The 16518-nt window shown below is 42.6% G+C and overlaps 1 protein-coding gene across 1 annotated transcript in view; it reads right to left on the reverse strand.

Annotated features, from left to right (window-relative positions):
• The window catches only part of dnah6 (dynein, axonemal, heavy chain 6), a 241124-nt gene that overhangs the window by 171089 nt on the left and 53517 nt on the right, over positions 1-16518 (reverse strand). The window contains exons 19-22 of the mRNA XM_059644490.1: positions 13089-13301; positions 8039-8131; positions 6742-6861; positions 3350-3530 (exon numbers count right to left, since the gene is read on the reverse strand). Coding sequence (XP_059500473.1) covers positions 3350-3530; positions 6742-6861; positions 8039-8131; positions 13089-13301 — 607 coding nt within the window. The remainder of the gene's footprint in view (positions 1-3349; positions 3531-6741; positions 6862-8038; positions 8132-13088; positions 13302-16518) is intronic.

Raw genomic sequence — 16518 nt, forward strand, 5'->3', positions numbered from 1 at the left:
GAAGAGAAGCAAGAAGACAAATGCTTACTTCTATAAGGGTGAATCATTTGGAGGAAGTTAACGAAGCGATTGGGTTTTTTATCTATGAGTTTTTTTTATTCTAAATTAATCAACAGGCATTTAAGAACTTGATTTATTCTCACTATGGGACCTGAGGTCTGCTCACAATAGATATTGGACCAAGTGGTATGAAGAATGTAAGGGTGAAGGGTATTGGCATGGGATCTTGGATGTGAATTAGTACTATGTTGACAGAGGGCCTAAAGAAGTCATGGAAAAGTGTAGGGGTGTGAGATGGCATTGGTTTGAATGGATGAGACAAAGGAGTGCGCATGTGGGAAGGTGGTGTGAGGGGCAAGGGCTGTTTTATGTTTTCTTCTTTATTTCAAAGATGCCAAGTGACACCAGATCAGTAAAGACAGCCTTTTCCATAGCATCCATACCAGTAGCCACTGATGGTGTTGTAGGGTTGTAGGCCTGACACCCTTTAAACTCCATTCCTAACTAACATTACCCTACTTCCTGAATGAAAATGGAATATTCCAGGACACATTTCCCAGGGTCACGCTAGTGAAACCAGGAATTTTGTTGAAAAATATTCTTCAAACAGTTGAAAAAACTTGAGGCCTGGGTATCAGTCATTGATGCTCCACAAAGTTTCCTATAGGAGGAAGGCTGGCAAAAATATATGCATCTCTGTTTTCTACTGACCATAGGGAAGGGATGAACCTCGCAAATGCCACACCATCCTCACATACCACCCCACCAACCTCCGGATCCAACGCATCATCCTCTGACTCTTCCGCCACCCGCAATCAGACCCCACCACCAAAGACATTTTTCCCTCCCCACCCTTGTCTACCTTCCAGAGAGACCACTCTCTCCGTGACTCCCCTGTCCGCGCCACACTTCCCTCCAGCCCCACCACACCCAGCAATTTTCCCTGCAACCGCAGCAAGTGCTACACTTGCCCCCACACCTCCTTCCTCACCCCCATCCCAGGCCCCAAGAAAACTTTCCACATCAAGCAGAGGTGCACTTGCACATCTGCTAATGTGGTATACTGCATCCGCTGTACCCGCTGTGGCCTCTCCTCCATCGGGGAAACCAAGTGGAGGCTTGGGGACCGCTTTGCAGAACACCTACGCTCAGTTCACAACAAACAGCTGCATCTCCCAGTCACAAATCATTTCAACTCCCCCTCCCATTCCTCAGACAACATGTCCATCCTGGGCCTCCTGCAGTGCCACAACGATGCCACCCGAAGGTTGCGGGAATAGCAACTCATGTTCCGCCTGGGAACCCTGCAGCCCAATGGTATCAATGTGGATTTCACAAGCTTCAAAATCTCCCCTCCCCCTACTGCATCCCAAAGCCAACCCAGCTCGTCCCCACCTCCCTAACCTGTTCTTCCTCTCACCTGTCCCCTCCTCCCACCTCAAGCCGCACCCCGATTTCCTACCTACTAACCTCATCCCGCCCCTTTGACCTGTCTGTCCTCCCTGGACTGACCTATCTCCTCCCTTACTCCCCACCTACACTCGCCTTTACTGGCTCCAGCCCCGCCTCTTTAACTTGTCTGTCTCCTCTCCACCTATCTTCTCCTCTATTCATCTTCGATCCGCCTCACCCTCTCTCCCTATTTATGTCAGAACCCTCTTCCCCTTCCCTATTTTTGTTGAAGGGTCTAGGCCCAAAACTTCAGCTTTCCTGCTCCTAAGATGCTGCTTGGCCTGCTCCAAACCTTGTTATCTCGGATTTTTCAGTATCTGCAGTTCCTACTATCTCTGTGTGACTGTGTTTATTTAATCATCGTCAAGGTGATGGTTAGACTGCCAATCCAAAGTTATCTGTCAATTCTCCTGTTCAGCAAAAGTTCAAGACCTCGCAGATGACTGAAGCTCCTAACCTCCTGCAAGAAGGAGCTGAGAATACATTGTGGTAGACTAGTCAAACTGTAATGGCAGTTAATCCTCTACAAAATAAATTGAAGTCAGAGACTCAAAGGTGAGATGTAATATGATAATCTGATTGTGATTTTCTAATGGAACAGTGTTCAACATCACAGTGTGATGCAACATTATATGCTTCTGTTCTCTCTTGGAACCTCATTGCAAGATCAAGCCATGGGAAAATTTCTCTTTAAAATTTCACAGGAAAATAAAGTCACTGCTTTACTGACCTCAGTAGCCATTAAAGCACAACAGGACTAAGAATATTATTGTTACAGCTCAGAGTTTTACGTTATCTACAAATCAATAGTTTACAGCCTTAAATACATGGATAAATAGATTAGAATCTTACAATCAATAGTTTTCACCGTTTGTCAGATTAACTATTATAATTATTATCTGTTAGAAAAAAACTGTTGTAGTTTTGCTAACTTATTTCAAATTAAAAGCAATGCTAAAACTGAGACTGCAAAACAACATTGTCAATGCTGGAAATTAGAGCAAAATATAAAGCAAATGCTGTAAACACTCAACTATTCAGGCAGTAGCAAACAAAATAAAACCAAAGTGCTGTGGAGTCAGTTCCAAAGAAAGGTGATACCAGACTCAATATTGAGTTCAACAGCTTTATGGTCTAATCACCTTCTCCTGTGTCCTTACCCCAATCTCACACAACAGACTTTATCATCACATGGGTTGCTATTCATTTTCCCAGGCTGACACTTGCACGCTCCTTTGTCTGCCTGACTGTTTCTCACTTTCTCTGGGCTCCATCTCCACATATTGTTTACTCCTTGCCCGACCCCAGTCCTTCTCTAATATATATACCAACCTTTTCCTTGCTTCAATCAGCTCTGAAGAAGGGTCATTGTTCCCAAAACATTAACTCTGTTTTCTCTCTACAGATGTTGCCAGACTTGCTGCACTTTTCCAGCAATTTCTGATTGTTTCTGTTTTCTAGCATTTGCAGTTCTTTTTTGTTTGGTCAAAATGTTGACTCTATTCTGACTCCATAAATGCTGCCAGACCTGTTGGATTTCTCTGGCACTTTCAGTTTGTAATATTAAAGGGAAGATCTTCAACTTCAGATGTTTACTATATTGCTCTCTCTACATGTGTTGCCTGACTTGTTGAGAAGCTCCAATTTTTTTTTTAAGATTGTGCATCCTGAACTCGATTGTGAATTCCAATGAATACACTGTTACGCATGATAATATACATCTTAGAACACAGCAAAACAGCAAATCAATCTGGGGCAGGCTGTACTAATATTTCAGCCAGAATGAACGATTATGTCAGCCGCCAAAATGTAAGATCTTGCTCAACAGACATGCCTTTATTTCAAACAACTGACTGGAGGAGCAAGAAAACAATTAATCTTCACATATTTCATATACCAGGTTGGGTAGCTGCTCTCAGAGCATTGGGTAGGCGATTTACTTTTCGCATGATTTCCTTCCAGGATTTATCCACCTGAGTGAACATCCTTGCCTCTGCAGGCAGCTGGCGTTGAATATCTGGGGCACAGAAAATACTCTCCAGGTATAACCAGTTTCGCTGACACATCAGCCATTGCTCCTATGATAGGAGACAAAGGAAGATTATTAAATCTTTCAGTCATGCCTACTTACTAAGTAAATTTTTACTGTCATCTACCAGAGATTCTGGCTGGCAGTTTTAAATGAAGTTTAGTGTATGAAATATCTAAGCCAGGTGGAATGATTCCGCTTTGCTCTATTCTCTTTTAACAGGGGGCTCTTAACTTGAAGTACTCGAGGATTTTGTCTCAAATGCCAATGCAATGTGACAGATTTTAACTCTGCATCAGCAATTAATGACAACTTACTGGACGAGAAACTTGTTGTTAATGCCAGAGCAGTATTCATTGGCAATTCACCAACACGTTGATAGAACTATCTTGCCAACACAGAGAAAATGGTGCCATAGTGGAAATGTCATCATGCTACTAATACACAAGCGCAGATTGACACCCTGTGAACATGATTTAAATGCCAAACAGCAGCTGGCAGAATAGCTAGTCTCAGTAATGGTAGTGATATTTAAACAATCATTGATTATCATTAAAAAATTGGCTTGTAAATGTCCTATATTGAGGATTATCTGGTCTATTTGGTGACACCAGATGTATGGCAGTATAGATGATTTTCTAATTGCCAAACAAATCACTCAGTTAAAGGCCAGTTAGGGACAAGCAGCAAATCTGGTCGAGTCAGTAATTCCCCCTCCTGTGAAAGGATACATTGTGGTGGAGCACTTTGTATAGAAATGATATTGGACAATTTAGTTTATTTTCTGTGCATTTGGAAGAAGGAGTAATAATTTGCCTTTTAGATGTTATCAAAATGCCTCTTAAAACCGATTGATTGTCTCAAGTAAGTAAAATAAGATCTTTTGGATAAGCTAGAAATAGAAATAGTAAAGGCTGAAAATAGTCAGCAAGTCATGCAGCATCTACGAAGTGAGAAAAAGAGAGTTAACATCACAGGTCAATGACCCAAGTAATCCCAGCAATTTATCTTGTTTTCAACACGCGCAATATTTTTGTTTGTCTTCTGGATGACTTTTGAGTTTGAAATTTCTGATCATCACAGTGGGATGGGTAACCAATTCAATACCAATGTGAACTACAAGATTAACAGAGGAAATTCAGTATTTCTGAGTGGGCCTTTACAAATAAGATTCAAAAGAAAAGCATATTATAATAAATCAGATGAAGTCAGGTGCACCATCTTCCTCAAAGTGAGTCAATTTAGAATATGATTTAATTAGTGATTCTTGCACAGTTCAGGTTCCAGAATTCTTTTTAACCTTTTTTTTTCAGTTACAGCACAAAAATAGACAGAGGACAACGCTGCATGCTGAATTTGAGGCTGTGTTATTAAGCAAATGGCATAATTTGAGTGGCAGCTAGTTTCAGCTCATGTTCTAGCGACTAGTGTTTGAATCCTACCACAGTACCTGTTAAAACTTTAATTTAATAATTCTAGAATTAAGAGAACATCTTATGCTGACTATGACCCATTGCTGACAATTGTAAAACAACACCTACATAGTTCATTAATTTCCTCTCAGGAAGGAAATCTGTCTTCTTTATTTTCTTGGACGTACATGTGTGTCCAGATCCAAAGCAATGACTCTTAATGCTCTCTGAATACCCTTGCAAGTCACTTGATTATATGGAACTCTTAAGAAGCCTAAGAAAGCGAAGGAAACTGGGTGGACTATCATGCATCGACCTATGGCCTAAAAATGACAATGGCAAACACGGTTCTGTTGACCCTGAAAAGTCCTCCTTTCTAACTACTAAAATAAAGCAAAGAATGGCTAATGCTAAAAATCTGAAATAAAAGTAGTAGTTTCTGGAGAAACTGACCCAGTTTGGCAGCATCTGTGGACAGAAAGCTTTCTTGACACAGATGCTGTCAGACCGGGTGAATTTCTCCAGCATTTTTTTCCTCTCTTTGCCAACGTCTCAGGGTTCTGACCAAATTCGGGTGAACGAGACACAGACAAGTTAGGCAATAGCTTGATAGTAATGCACATGATTTATATGTTATGGACAACATTACAGACAACATCACCATTCCTGTGTACGTACTGTTCCACCAGGACAGATACAGCACAATAGGTGGCACAGCGGCATTCTTTCAGGAGACAGAGAGAATATGGACTTTAAACTCTATTAAATCACATGGCATTAGGGCCAAACATGGAGTGGGAAACCTATTGCTGATCATCATTTATCACAATTGAATCAATATTCCTCAATGTTGACCATCAATTAGAAGGAGCATGGGGGTGCAAAGACACAGAAAGAACTGTGTATGGGGAACTTTGAGGTACATCACCAAGACTGTTCAACAGCACGACTGATTGAGCTGGCCAAGTTCTAAAGTACTGCTTAGCTTGGATCTGCACCAGATCAAGAAGGAAACAAGAGCAAAAAGTTGACATCACCACATCATCACCAATCTAGCTGCATGCCTGTATCTATCGATGAAATATTGGTATGTCAGACTATCATGCAGTGCTTCAGGATACAAAATCCAGTCTTGACACTGACAATACATTGCATAACATTGTATGTCACTGCCATTGTGCTAAATGGAATAGAATTTGAACTGAATTTGCAAATCAAAATTTGGTAGTGAGGCACTGTGGATGATCAAAAGCAGCACTTTATTCAATAATGATCTGTAACTTCATGGACTGGCATTGCTACTCCATCATTACCATCAAAAAGCCAATTCTATTTCAATGTAGAGTGTAGAAGGATATCCGAGGAATAGCACCATCCCAAAAATAAGAAAGGAACTTGTGTTGTGGAAATTGGGAATTGCACGGTGAATAATTGAATTTCCAAGTACTCAAAGTCTATCAACTGGTACAAGATACGCATGAGGAGTGAAATGGAATATTATCTCTTTTCCTGGATAATACGTAGCTCAAGTCAGTCCATCGGTCTAATCAAAAATGCTGGCCTTGCCACTGAGATCACATCCCTTGAAAGAATGTTAAAAACGCAAAAATAAGCTTTGTACAATAAATACATATTACACACATGACAATTCAGAAATGCACTCTTGAACACACACACACACACACACACACACACACACACACACACACACACACACACACACACACACACACACACACACACTCAACATATTTGAATACTTAATCTGAAATCCCAGAACAAAACAAAATAATTAACTCGCAAACTGGAACTTATCAGTCTGATCAGTGGGCAAAGTAAAACACTTACCAAGGTTTCATTGAATAGTGAAAGAAGTCTTTGCCACTCATCAACACGATTTTTAATAGGTCCAACATAACGTGAGGAGGCTATGGTTGATACATTGATAATGCTATCATCCAGCAATGCCTGTAACAAAGTTTTTTTTTCTTAAATTACTATATACTTATACAACTTCTTAATGCCCAGCTTCTGGATCTTGACTGTTGCTAGAAACAAATGTCAATGTACAAATCTACTGTTCTGTGAAAACTTACATTAATATGAAATTCCTAGCTAGAAAGTATTTCAGCCTGTTTTGTAACTTTCTCTTAAAAATTCCAATAATGGAATTTATAGATTTCATACCTGACTGTTATAATACATCCCCTTACCAGTAGCAGTGCTGTATCTCACATTTGCATCTATTTATCCTTCAGTCAGTAATGAAAACAAAATGTAGCCTCTACCGTTGTTATTCATAGCTCCAAGCAACAAGATACCATAATAACACAGTCTCCTAAGGACTCTGGTTGCTTTAATTGAGCAGAGGGCTAGTATGCACAGATTAATGCCAACAGCACAGGGTTCAGCTTCCATCACAGCTGGATTGCATTTGTGATCATCCTTCCTCGCTACTGGTGATGGAGGTCATGCTGTTGTGCATCAGATCTATCTTTAGTCAATGAAAGAAAGAAAAAAAATCATCAGTCTGTCTTCTTCCCTTCTGCGAGCAGCACTACAGGACACAAACTGTGGCTCCCACAGCTTTATACACGACAAACCATGCTTGTGGCTTTTTCGTAACAAAGATTTATTTACACTGTTGGGATTTCCAGAATTTAGCGCTTAGGCAGCTGAAGACATGGCCACCAACACAAAACAATACAGTCAAGTATGTTGAAGACAGACTGCAGATAGTATAAGCAGCCACTAATTGCCCAGCTACACCAGATAATATGTTGTATCAACATATAGCAGAACACCACAAGAACTCTTCTGTTGTGCTTCACATAAATGTTGAAATCTTTTGCATTTGCCCAGGAATGCCATCAGACAGCAGAGGGAAGGAAGCATTTGAAAAGAAGAGATGTTACTCCACTAAGAGATTGCCAAGGTTCACTGACCATGCTTTCAACACATTAGCACTGGCAGGAGACAGAAGGGAGATCCTCTATTCATCAGGAAGCAAAGAAAAGCCCACCATGAACCTCTTCCTTGATGGTACAAAGAGGTGGCAGGGGAATGTATGCAAAGAGTAAACACTTCAGGTTTAGTTGTAAATATATAGGTTTATTGGTACGGTTAATCAGGTGACTATACTTACCTGAATTTCATCAGTACCACCAAGAATGAAAACATCTTTAGCATCACGATGTGGAAGCACAACAAACTCAGTAATTTTCCATCCATCTTCCACCTAAAATTTAAACATTAAAAATTCCATATGAGACATCACATCAAGCAAGAGTGTTCACGCTTTGAAACAGTAATCAACAGTAAAAAACATTTTATCATCATTTCACCTTTGATGATTAGCAACTATCAATTATGTTCTGGTATAAATGCTTACATTTACACTCATTTTAAAAAATATCCTGACTTTTGCAAACACATTTCTAAGGCATAGATCTAATAATCACTGAGAATGTATCATAGATTATGACCAATGCTAGTTGACAACTAACACAGGTTAGAAAATATTGTGAAGCGACTTTCCAAAAAGGTCAAAGTTATTCAAGTTCATCCTAGATACATTGTAAGATTGCCTTGGACAAGACGGCCTTGAGGTGCAGCAGTAGCATTCCTATCACTGGGCCAGAAGTGGAAAGTTGGAGTCCCAAACCAAGATATATTGGCTGTGGGAGGTATATTCGTGTGGAAGGTACAAATAGGCTGATTGTCAGCCTGTAAATCCTTACAACAGGGAACCCTGCAGCCTAATGGTATCAATGTGGACTTCACCAGTTTCAAAATCTCCCCTTCCCCTACTGCATCCCTAAACCAGCCCAGTTCATCCCCTCCCCCCACTGCACCACACAACCAGCCCAGCTCTTCCCCCCCACCCACTGCATCCCAAAACCAGTCCAACCTGTCTCTGCCTCCCTAACCGGTTCTTCCTCTCACCCATCCCTTCCTCCCACCCCAAGCCGCACCCCCATCTACCTACTAACCTCATCCCACCTGCTTGACTTGTCCGTTTTCCCTGGACTGACCTATCCCCTCCCTACCTCCCCACCTATACTCTCTCCACCTATCTTCTTTACTCTCCATCTTCGGTCCGCCTCCCCCTCTCTCCCTATTTATTCCAGTTCCCTCTCCCCATCCCCCTCTCTGATGAAGGGTCTAGGCCCGAAACGTCAGCTTTTGTGCTCCTGAGATGCTGCTTGGCCTGCTGTGTTCATCCAGCCTCACATTTTATTATCTTGGAATTCTCCAGCATCTGCAGTTCCCATTATCTCTAATCCTTACAACAGGCTTGTTGGCAGGGGCAGGAGAAGAGAGTTTCCTGGTCTTGCAGAAGGCGATGGGAAGCCATTGCTGTACTTTGTTCATAAACTGGACTATTCCAATGGAAGTTCATAATCCAATCAGGATAGGAGAAAAGACAGAGAGACCTTAGCGCATTTCATTTGTGAACATGACAATCTAAAGCCATCAGAGATAACAAGGTGTAGAGCTTGATGAACACAGCAGGCCAAGCAGCATCAGAGGAGCAGGAAAGCTGACGTTTCAGGTCTGGGCCCTTCTTCAGAAATGGGGGATGTGATGAGGATTCTGAAATTATATAGGGAAAGACGGGGGCAGTGCGAATGGAAGATGGGTAAAGGAGCAGATAGGTGGAGAAGAGACAGACAGGTCAAAGAGGCGGGGATGGAGCCAATAAAGGTGAGTGGGGATTGGTCAGTCTAGGGAAGACGGACAGGTCAAGGAGGCGGGGATGAGGCTGGTAGAGAGGTGGTGGGGGTGGGGCCTGAGATGGGAGGAAGGACTGACAGGTTAGGGAGGCGGGGACAAGCTAGGCTGGTTTTGGCAGTAGGGTGAGCGGAGATTTTGAAGTTTGTGAAGTCCACATTGATACCATTGGTCTGCAGAGTTCCCAAGCTAAATATGAGGTGCTGTTCCTGCAACCTTCAGATGGCATCGTTGTGATACTGGAAGAGGCCCAGGATGGACATGTCGTCCATGGAATGGGAGGGGGAGTTGAAACAGTTTGTGACTGGGAGATGCAGTTGTTTATAGCAAAACAAACAGTCTTCCAAAGCGGTCTCCGAGCCTCCATTTGATTTCCCCGGAGTAGAGGAGGCCACATTGGGAACAGCGGATACAGTATACGACATTAGCAGATGTGCATGTGAACATCTGCTTGATGTGGAAGGTTTCCTTCGAGCCTGGGTGTAGCATTTCCTGTGGTTTTAGGGAAAAGTGCCAGAGATGGTGGGGCTGGTGGGGAGTGTGGAGCTTGCAAGGGAGTCATGGAGATAGTGGTCCTTCCGGAAAGCAGAGAAGAGTAGGGAGGGAAAAATGTCTTTGGTAGTGGGGTCAGATTACAGATGGTGGTAATGCCAGAGGATGATGCGTTGGAGCCGGAGTTTGCTGGGGTGGTACATGAGGACAAGGGGGATTCTGTTTTGGTTGTTGTTGTGGGGAGTGGGTGTGAGGGATGAGTTTGCAGGAAATGCAAGAGACACAATTGAGGGCATTTTCGACCACTGTGGAGGGGAAGTTGCGGTCCTTGAAAAACGAGGACATTTGGAATGTCTGGGAGAGGAATGCCTCATCTAGGGGGCAGATGTGGCAGAGGTGAAGGAATTGGAAATAGGGTTGGCATTTTTGCAGAAAGGTGGATGAGGTGTATTCTAGGTAGCTGTGGGAGTCGGTAGGCTTGAAATGGATATCGGCTTCTTGGTGGTTGCCAGGGATGGAAACAGAGAAGTCCAGGAAGGAGAGAGAGGTATCGGAGAAGGTCCAGGTGAACTTAAGGTTGGGGTGGAAGGTGCTAGTGAAGTGAATGATCTGTTTGAGCTCCTCATGGGAGTATGAGGTGGCACACTGATACAATCATCAATGTAATGGAGGAAGAGGTGCAGGATAGGGCCAGTTGTAGCTTCGGAAGAGGGATTGTTCCACGTATCCTACAAAGAGGCAGGCATGGCTTGGGCCCATGCGGGTACCCATGGCCACCCACTTCCTACAGACGAAGGGGGAGGATTTGAAGGAGAAGTTGTTAAGGGCGAGGACAAGTTCAGCTAAGCCAATAGTGGTTTCAGTGGAGGGGGACTGGTCGAGCCTGCAGGACAGGAAGAAGCAGAGGTCCTTTATGCCATCTGCATGGGGAATGCAAGTGTACAGGGACTGGACGTCCATGGTAAAGATGAGGTATTGGGAACCAGGGAATCAGAAGTTTTGGAGGAGGCAGAGGGCATGGGTGGTGTCAAGGATGTAGATGGGCAGCTTCTGCACCAAGGAGGAGAAAATGGAGTTGAAATAGGTGGAGATAAGTTCGGTGGGGCAGGAGCAGACAGAGACGATGGGTTGACCAGGGCAGTCAGGTTTGTGGATTTTGGGAAGGAAATAGAAACAATGAGGTTGGAGGCTGTGGGTGGGAGGTCACCTGAAGTGATGAGGTTGTGGATGGTTTGGGAGATGTTGCTTTGGTCGTCGGGGTGGGGTATGATCTTGGGGGCAGTAGGAGGAGGTGTCAGAGAGCTGGCGTCTGGCCTCGGCGATGTAGAGGTCAGTGCACCATGTTATAACTGAGCCTCCCTTGTCCGTGGGTTTTATGGTGAGGTTGGGGTTGGAGTGGAGGACTGCACATTCTGTGAGGGAGAGGTTGGAGTGGGTGAGAGGGGTGGAGGTTGAGGTGATTGATGTCTCGGTGGCAGTTGGAGTTGATAAGGTCAAGGGAGGGTAGGAGTCCTTGGGGCGGTGTCCAGGAGGAAGGGGTGTGTTGGAGGTTGGAGAAAGGGTCAGTAGAGGGAGGGTTAGGCTCACGGTTAAAGAAGCAAGTGCGGAGGCGGAGGCGGTGGAAAAACTGCTCAACGTCCAAGTGTGAGTGGTATTCGTTGATGTTAGGGTGGGGGGGGTCTTTGGAGTCTTTGAAGATGTGATTCCAGTGCCTGAACTGGATGAATAGTGCCATCCAACATCATCTTATAAGACTACAAGATACAGGAGCAGAATTAGACCAATCAGCGCTTTGAGTCTGCTCCACCATTCAATCTTGGCTGATATGCTTCTCAACTCTATTCTCCTGCCGCCTCCCCATAACCCTTGATTCTCTCACTGATCAAGGCCTTATTCATCTCTGTTTTAAACACGCTCAATGACTTGGCCTCCACAGCCTTCTGCAGCAGTGAGTTCCACAGTTTTTCAACCCACTGACTGAAGAAATTCCCCCTCATCTCAATTCTAAAGGACCATCCTTTCACTTTGAGTCTCCCCAGCTCCATTCTATCCAGGCCTCTCAGTATTCTGCAATCAGATCCCCCTCATCTTCCTAAATTCCACCAAATACAAACCCAAGAGTACTCAACTGCTCTTTAGATGACAAATGCTTCATTCCCTTAAGCATTCTTATGAACCCTCTCTGGATCCTATCCAAGGACAGCTATCTTTCCTTACATACTGCGCCCAATACAATTCACGACATTCCTGAACGCAGGCTGACCAGAGCCTTACACAACCTCAGCAGTACATCCCTGCCTATGTATTCTAGCTTTCTCAAAATGAATGCTAACATTGCATTTGGCTTCCTAACTGCCAGCGAAACCTGCAGGTTAACCTCAAGAGAATCCTGGAGTAGGAGTCTTATAAAGTCCTTACATGTTTAGATTACGAAAATAGTCAACAGCTCTATTCTTCCTACAAAAATGCACAGCCTCATGCCTTCTCACATGCTACCTCCAAGGGTCCAGACCATTCCGATTTTTCTCTGTATTCTGCATTAACATGGTTCTTCAAATAAGTGCCAGTTTAAAGAACAGTGAAACCCTGGAGGCGGACAGCATATCCAGGGCAGAGCAGGTGGTAAAACGGGGGAAGAATTGTGCAGAGGTAGATGGCATTGATAGGGAAGTGCCCTGCTGCATGATAAATTGGCATCCTCCTGTGATCCTCTTGGAAATGGATCTCCCTCCTCTCCAGCCAGCATTAGATCGAGGTCAACATTGATGAAACCAATATCCTTTATGAGACTGCTAGTTTGGTGAGTATTTAATTGAAAAACTGTATACAAATCTAATTTCTGATTGTTAAGATGTGCCATTATTTAAATAAGAAATGAAGTTTGGCCAAATTGCTACTTATAATGCAGTGAGCATTTGAAATGACACCTGTCAATAACTGCAAGGCGTTTGAACAGACAAATCTCTCACCTTTTTCAAAATTGTCTCCAAGGCAGCTTCTCCAGAGGCCTGGCCTGACACATTCTGAATTTCCTCAGCATGATCAAATGCATTAAGTTCTATTAATCGAGCCAGAGTTACAGGTTCAACAACATCAATCAATCTAGCACCAATGCAATGTTCTATTAATTCCCAGTGTCTGTGCTTTAGGAAGGGATTCCTCAGATCAGTGATTACAGGAAGCTGCAACAGGATGGGAAATTAAAATGTTGAAGATGTCTTTAAGACAGAACTTACACAAAAATAACAAGCTGTTTAGTTCAACTGGTCTGTGCAATTGTTTTAGCCCCATAATCAGACTACTCCCATCCAATTTAATTTTACCTTATCATTATAGCCTTATTTATTTCTCCCTCATTGACATATCTAGCCTCCCTCAAATTCGTTATTGCTGCATAATCCTAACTATTCTGTTTGGTAGTAAGTTTTACATTCCAATCACTGAGTCAAGACATTTCTCCTAATTTCCTTGTCAGACGGATTGGCTCAGATTGTGAGGCTGCACTGATGGTGAAACTATCAGCATTTGACATAATTACTCCGAAAAAGTGACAGCAATTTTCGGGATTTGTATATGAGCACTTGGATGCAGAAAACCAAAAATTGCTCGATGATTCCCTGCTACTATACTTTGTGTGGTGTTTAAGTCCTCACTGATAAAAATAGTCAAAATCACTTGAATTCAGGTGAAATTCTTCTTTTCACACTGTTATTCTGTCCTAAAAAAGCCTTAAAATAGTTAATCCTTGTTGAGTAGAGTGCAAGTGAATTCTTGTGAAAGACTAAAGTTATAATTACGGAAGCAACCCACTGACACTGAAAAAGAAATTTCACATTGCAGAAGGTGATATATTTCCACATGTGAGATTGTTACAGATGAACTTGGTTCAGCTAAGGAGAGTCAGGTTTGGGTGGAGATCAGGAATAGTATGGGAGAGAAGTCACTAATGGGAGTGGTCTACAGCACCCCTCCCCACCCAAACAATAACCACAATTTAGGATAAAGTATACAAGTGGAGGCATTAGGTACTTGCAATAAAGGGATGTCAATAATCACGGGTAATTTAAACCTACATATAAACTGGGAAATCAGATTGGCAATGGTAGCCTGCATGAGGAGATACAAAATGCTTCTGAGATAATTTCTTAGACCAGATTGTTCTGGAGCTAAACAGAGACCATGATAATATTAATCTTGGTATTGTATAATGTGGCAGGATTAATGATCTCAGAGTATAGGCATCTCTAGGTAGCAGCAATCGGATGATTGAATTTCACATTCAACTTGAAAGAAAAAAGAGTGAATCTTAGATTCATCCAAAAGCTGAGTTAGCTGAAGTGAATTGGAATTATTATAGGCCAAGAGACACACCAATCAAGAAGCAAAGGCAGACATTTAAAGAGATATTTCAGAACATCCAAAAAATATACTCCCACTACAAAGAAAAGTTCTACGGCGAGGACCCATAGTCAACCAAAAAAGCATTGAAACTTAAGGAAAAAGCATAATTGCACAAAGATGTGTAGCAGGTCTGATGTTTGGACAGAATATAAAGATCACCAGATAATGACTAAAAGATTAACTAGGAGAAAGAAACAGTATGAGAGGAAGGTAGCTGGAAATGTAAAAACAGATAGCATGGGTTTCTACAGTTATTTTTAAAAATGAGTGTCAGTACTTTAAAGAGAAAGAAAGGGAAGATGATGATGGATAATGAGTAAATGGTAGATGAATGAGCAAATAACTTGCTCATGTCTTCACTGTAAAAAAAAATTCCAAAACTGTAAATCAGGTGGTGAGAGACAGGAACTTGGGTCAAATTACAAATCACAAGGGAAGCCTTACTGAGGAAACTGACGGAGCTGCAGGCTGACAAGTCCCTCGGTCCAAATGGACTGCTTCCTAGGTTTAAAATAGGTGGCTAATGATTTAATAGATATGCTGATTTTAGTTTGCCAATACCTACTGGATTCTGGAAAGGTTCCATCAGACTGGAAATCAATAGACCCTTCGGTCCAACTTGCGAATGCCAACCAAGTTTCTCAAAATGAACTAATTCCACTTGCCTACATTTGGCCCAAACCCTTCCAAACCTTTCCCATTCATCTACCTATCTAAATTTTATTAACATGTTGTAATTGTAGCTGCATCCACCAGTTCATTCCACCCACGAACCACCCTGTGTGAAAAAGTTACCCGTCAGTCCCTTTCAAATCTTTCTCCTCTCACATTAAAGATATGCTCCCTTGTTTTGAATTCACTCTAGGGAAACGACCTTTGCAATTCACACTATCCATGCCCCTCACAATTTAATAAACCTCTGAGGTTACCCCTCAACCTCCTATACTCCAGTGAAAGTGTCCTAGCCTATCTAGCCCATTCTTATAACTCAAGCCCTTCATTCCAGACAACGAGTTGGTAAATCTTTTCTGAACCCTCTCCAATTTAATAATATCCTTCCTACAACAGGGCAACCAGAACTGTATATATGGGGTGGCATGGTAGCTCAGTGGTTAGCACTGCAGCCTCACAGCGCCAGGGACCCGGCTTCGATTCCAGCCTCGGGTGACTGTCTGTGTGGAGTTTGCACATTCTCCCAGTGTCTGCATGGGTTTCCTCCAGGTGCTCCGGTTTCCTCCCACAGTCCAAAGATGTGCAGGCTCAGTGGATTGGCCATGCTAAATTGCCCATAGTGTGTTCAGCAGCGTGTGGGTTATGGCGGATGGTTCTAGGTGGGATGCTTCAAGTGGCGATGTGGACTTGTCGGGCCGACGGGCCTGCTTCCACACTATGGGTAATGTAATGTAATCTAATGTCCCATACACCTTCAATGACATCCCATCTCCAATACTCAAACATCTATTCAATGAAGGCAAGCATGCTAAACACCTTGTTAATCACCCTGTCAACCTGTGATGCAACTTTCAAAGAACTCTGTCCCTGAACCCCTACGTCTCTCTGTTCTACAACAGTACCCAAGGTCCTACAATGAGCTGTAAAAATTCAGTTCTTGTTTGTTTTACCAAAATGCAATACCTCCCATTTATCAAAATGAAACTCCATCTACCACTCCTCAGAGACCCAACTGATCAAGATCCCTTTGTAATCTTGATTTCACACACACAAAAAGCATTGAAATATGGTAATAAAATTAATAGGGGAAGACTGAAAAAAAGCTGGAAATAACCAATAACAATTATAAAGGCACGGATTCTGTTTTAAAAGTCCAAGCATACATAGTAAACAAGATCACTGAGCATTCTTTGCTCCGGAATCAATTGTTTTTCTTTCTGATTCTCTAATTATCTTCTTTACCATTTTTGACTTGGCAACTAATTGTTTTCAATATTGTTTGGAGATTTGTTCATGCAATATGGGTATCATTGGTAAGGTCAAATT

The sequence above is a fragment of the Stegostoma tigrinum genome, chromosome 3 (genome assembly GCF_030684315.1).
Source record: "Stegostoma tigrinum isolate sSteTig4 chromosome 3, sSteTig4.hap1, whole genome shotgun sequence".
NCBI lineage: Eukaryota > Metazoa > Chordata > Chondrichthyes > Orectolobiformes > Stegostomatidae > Stegostoma > Stegostoma tigrinum.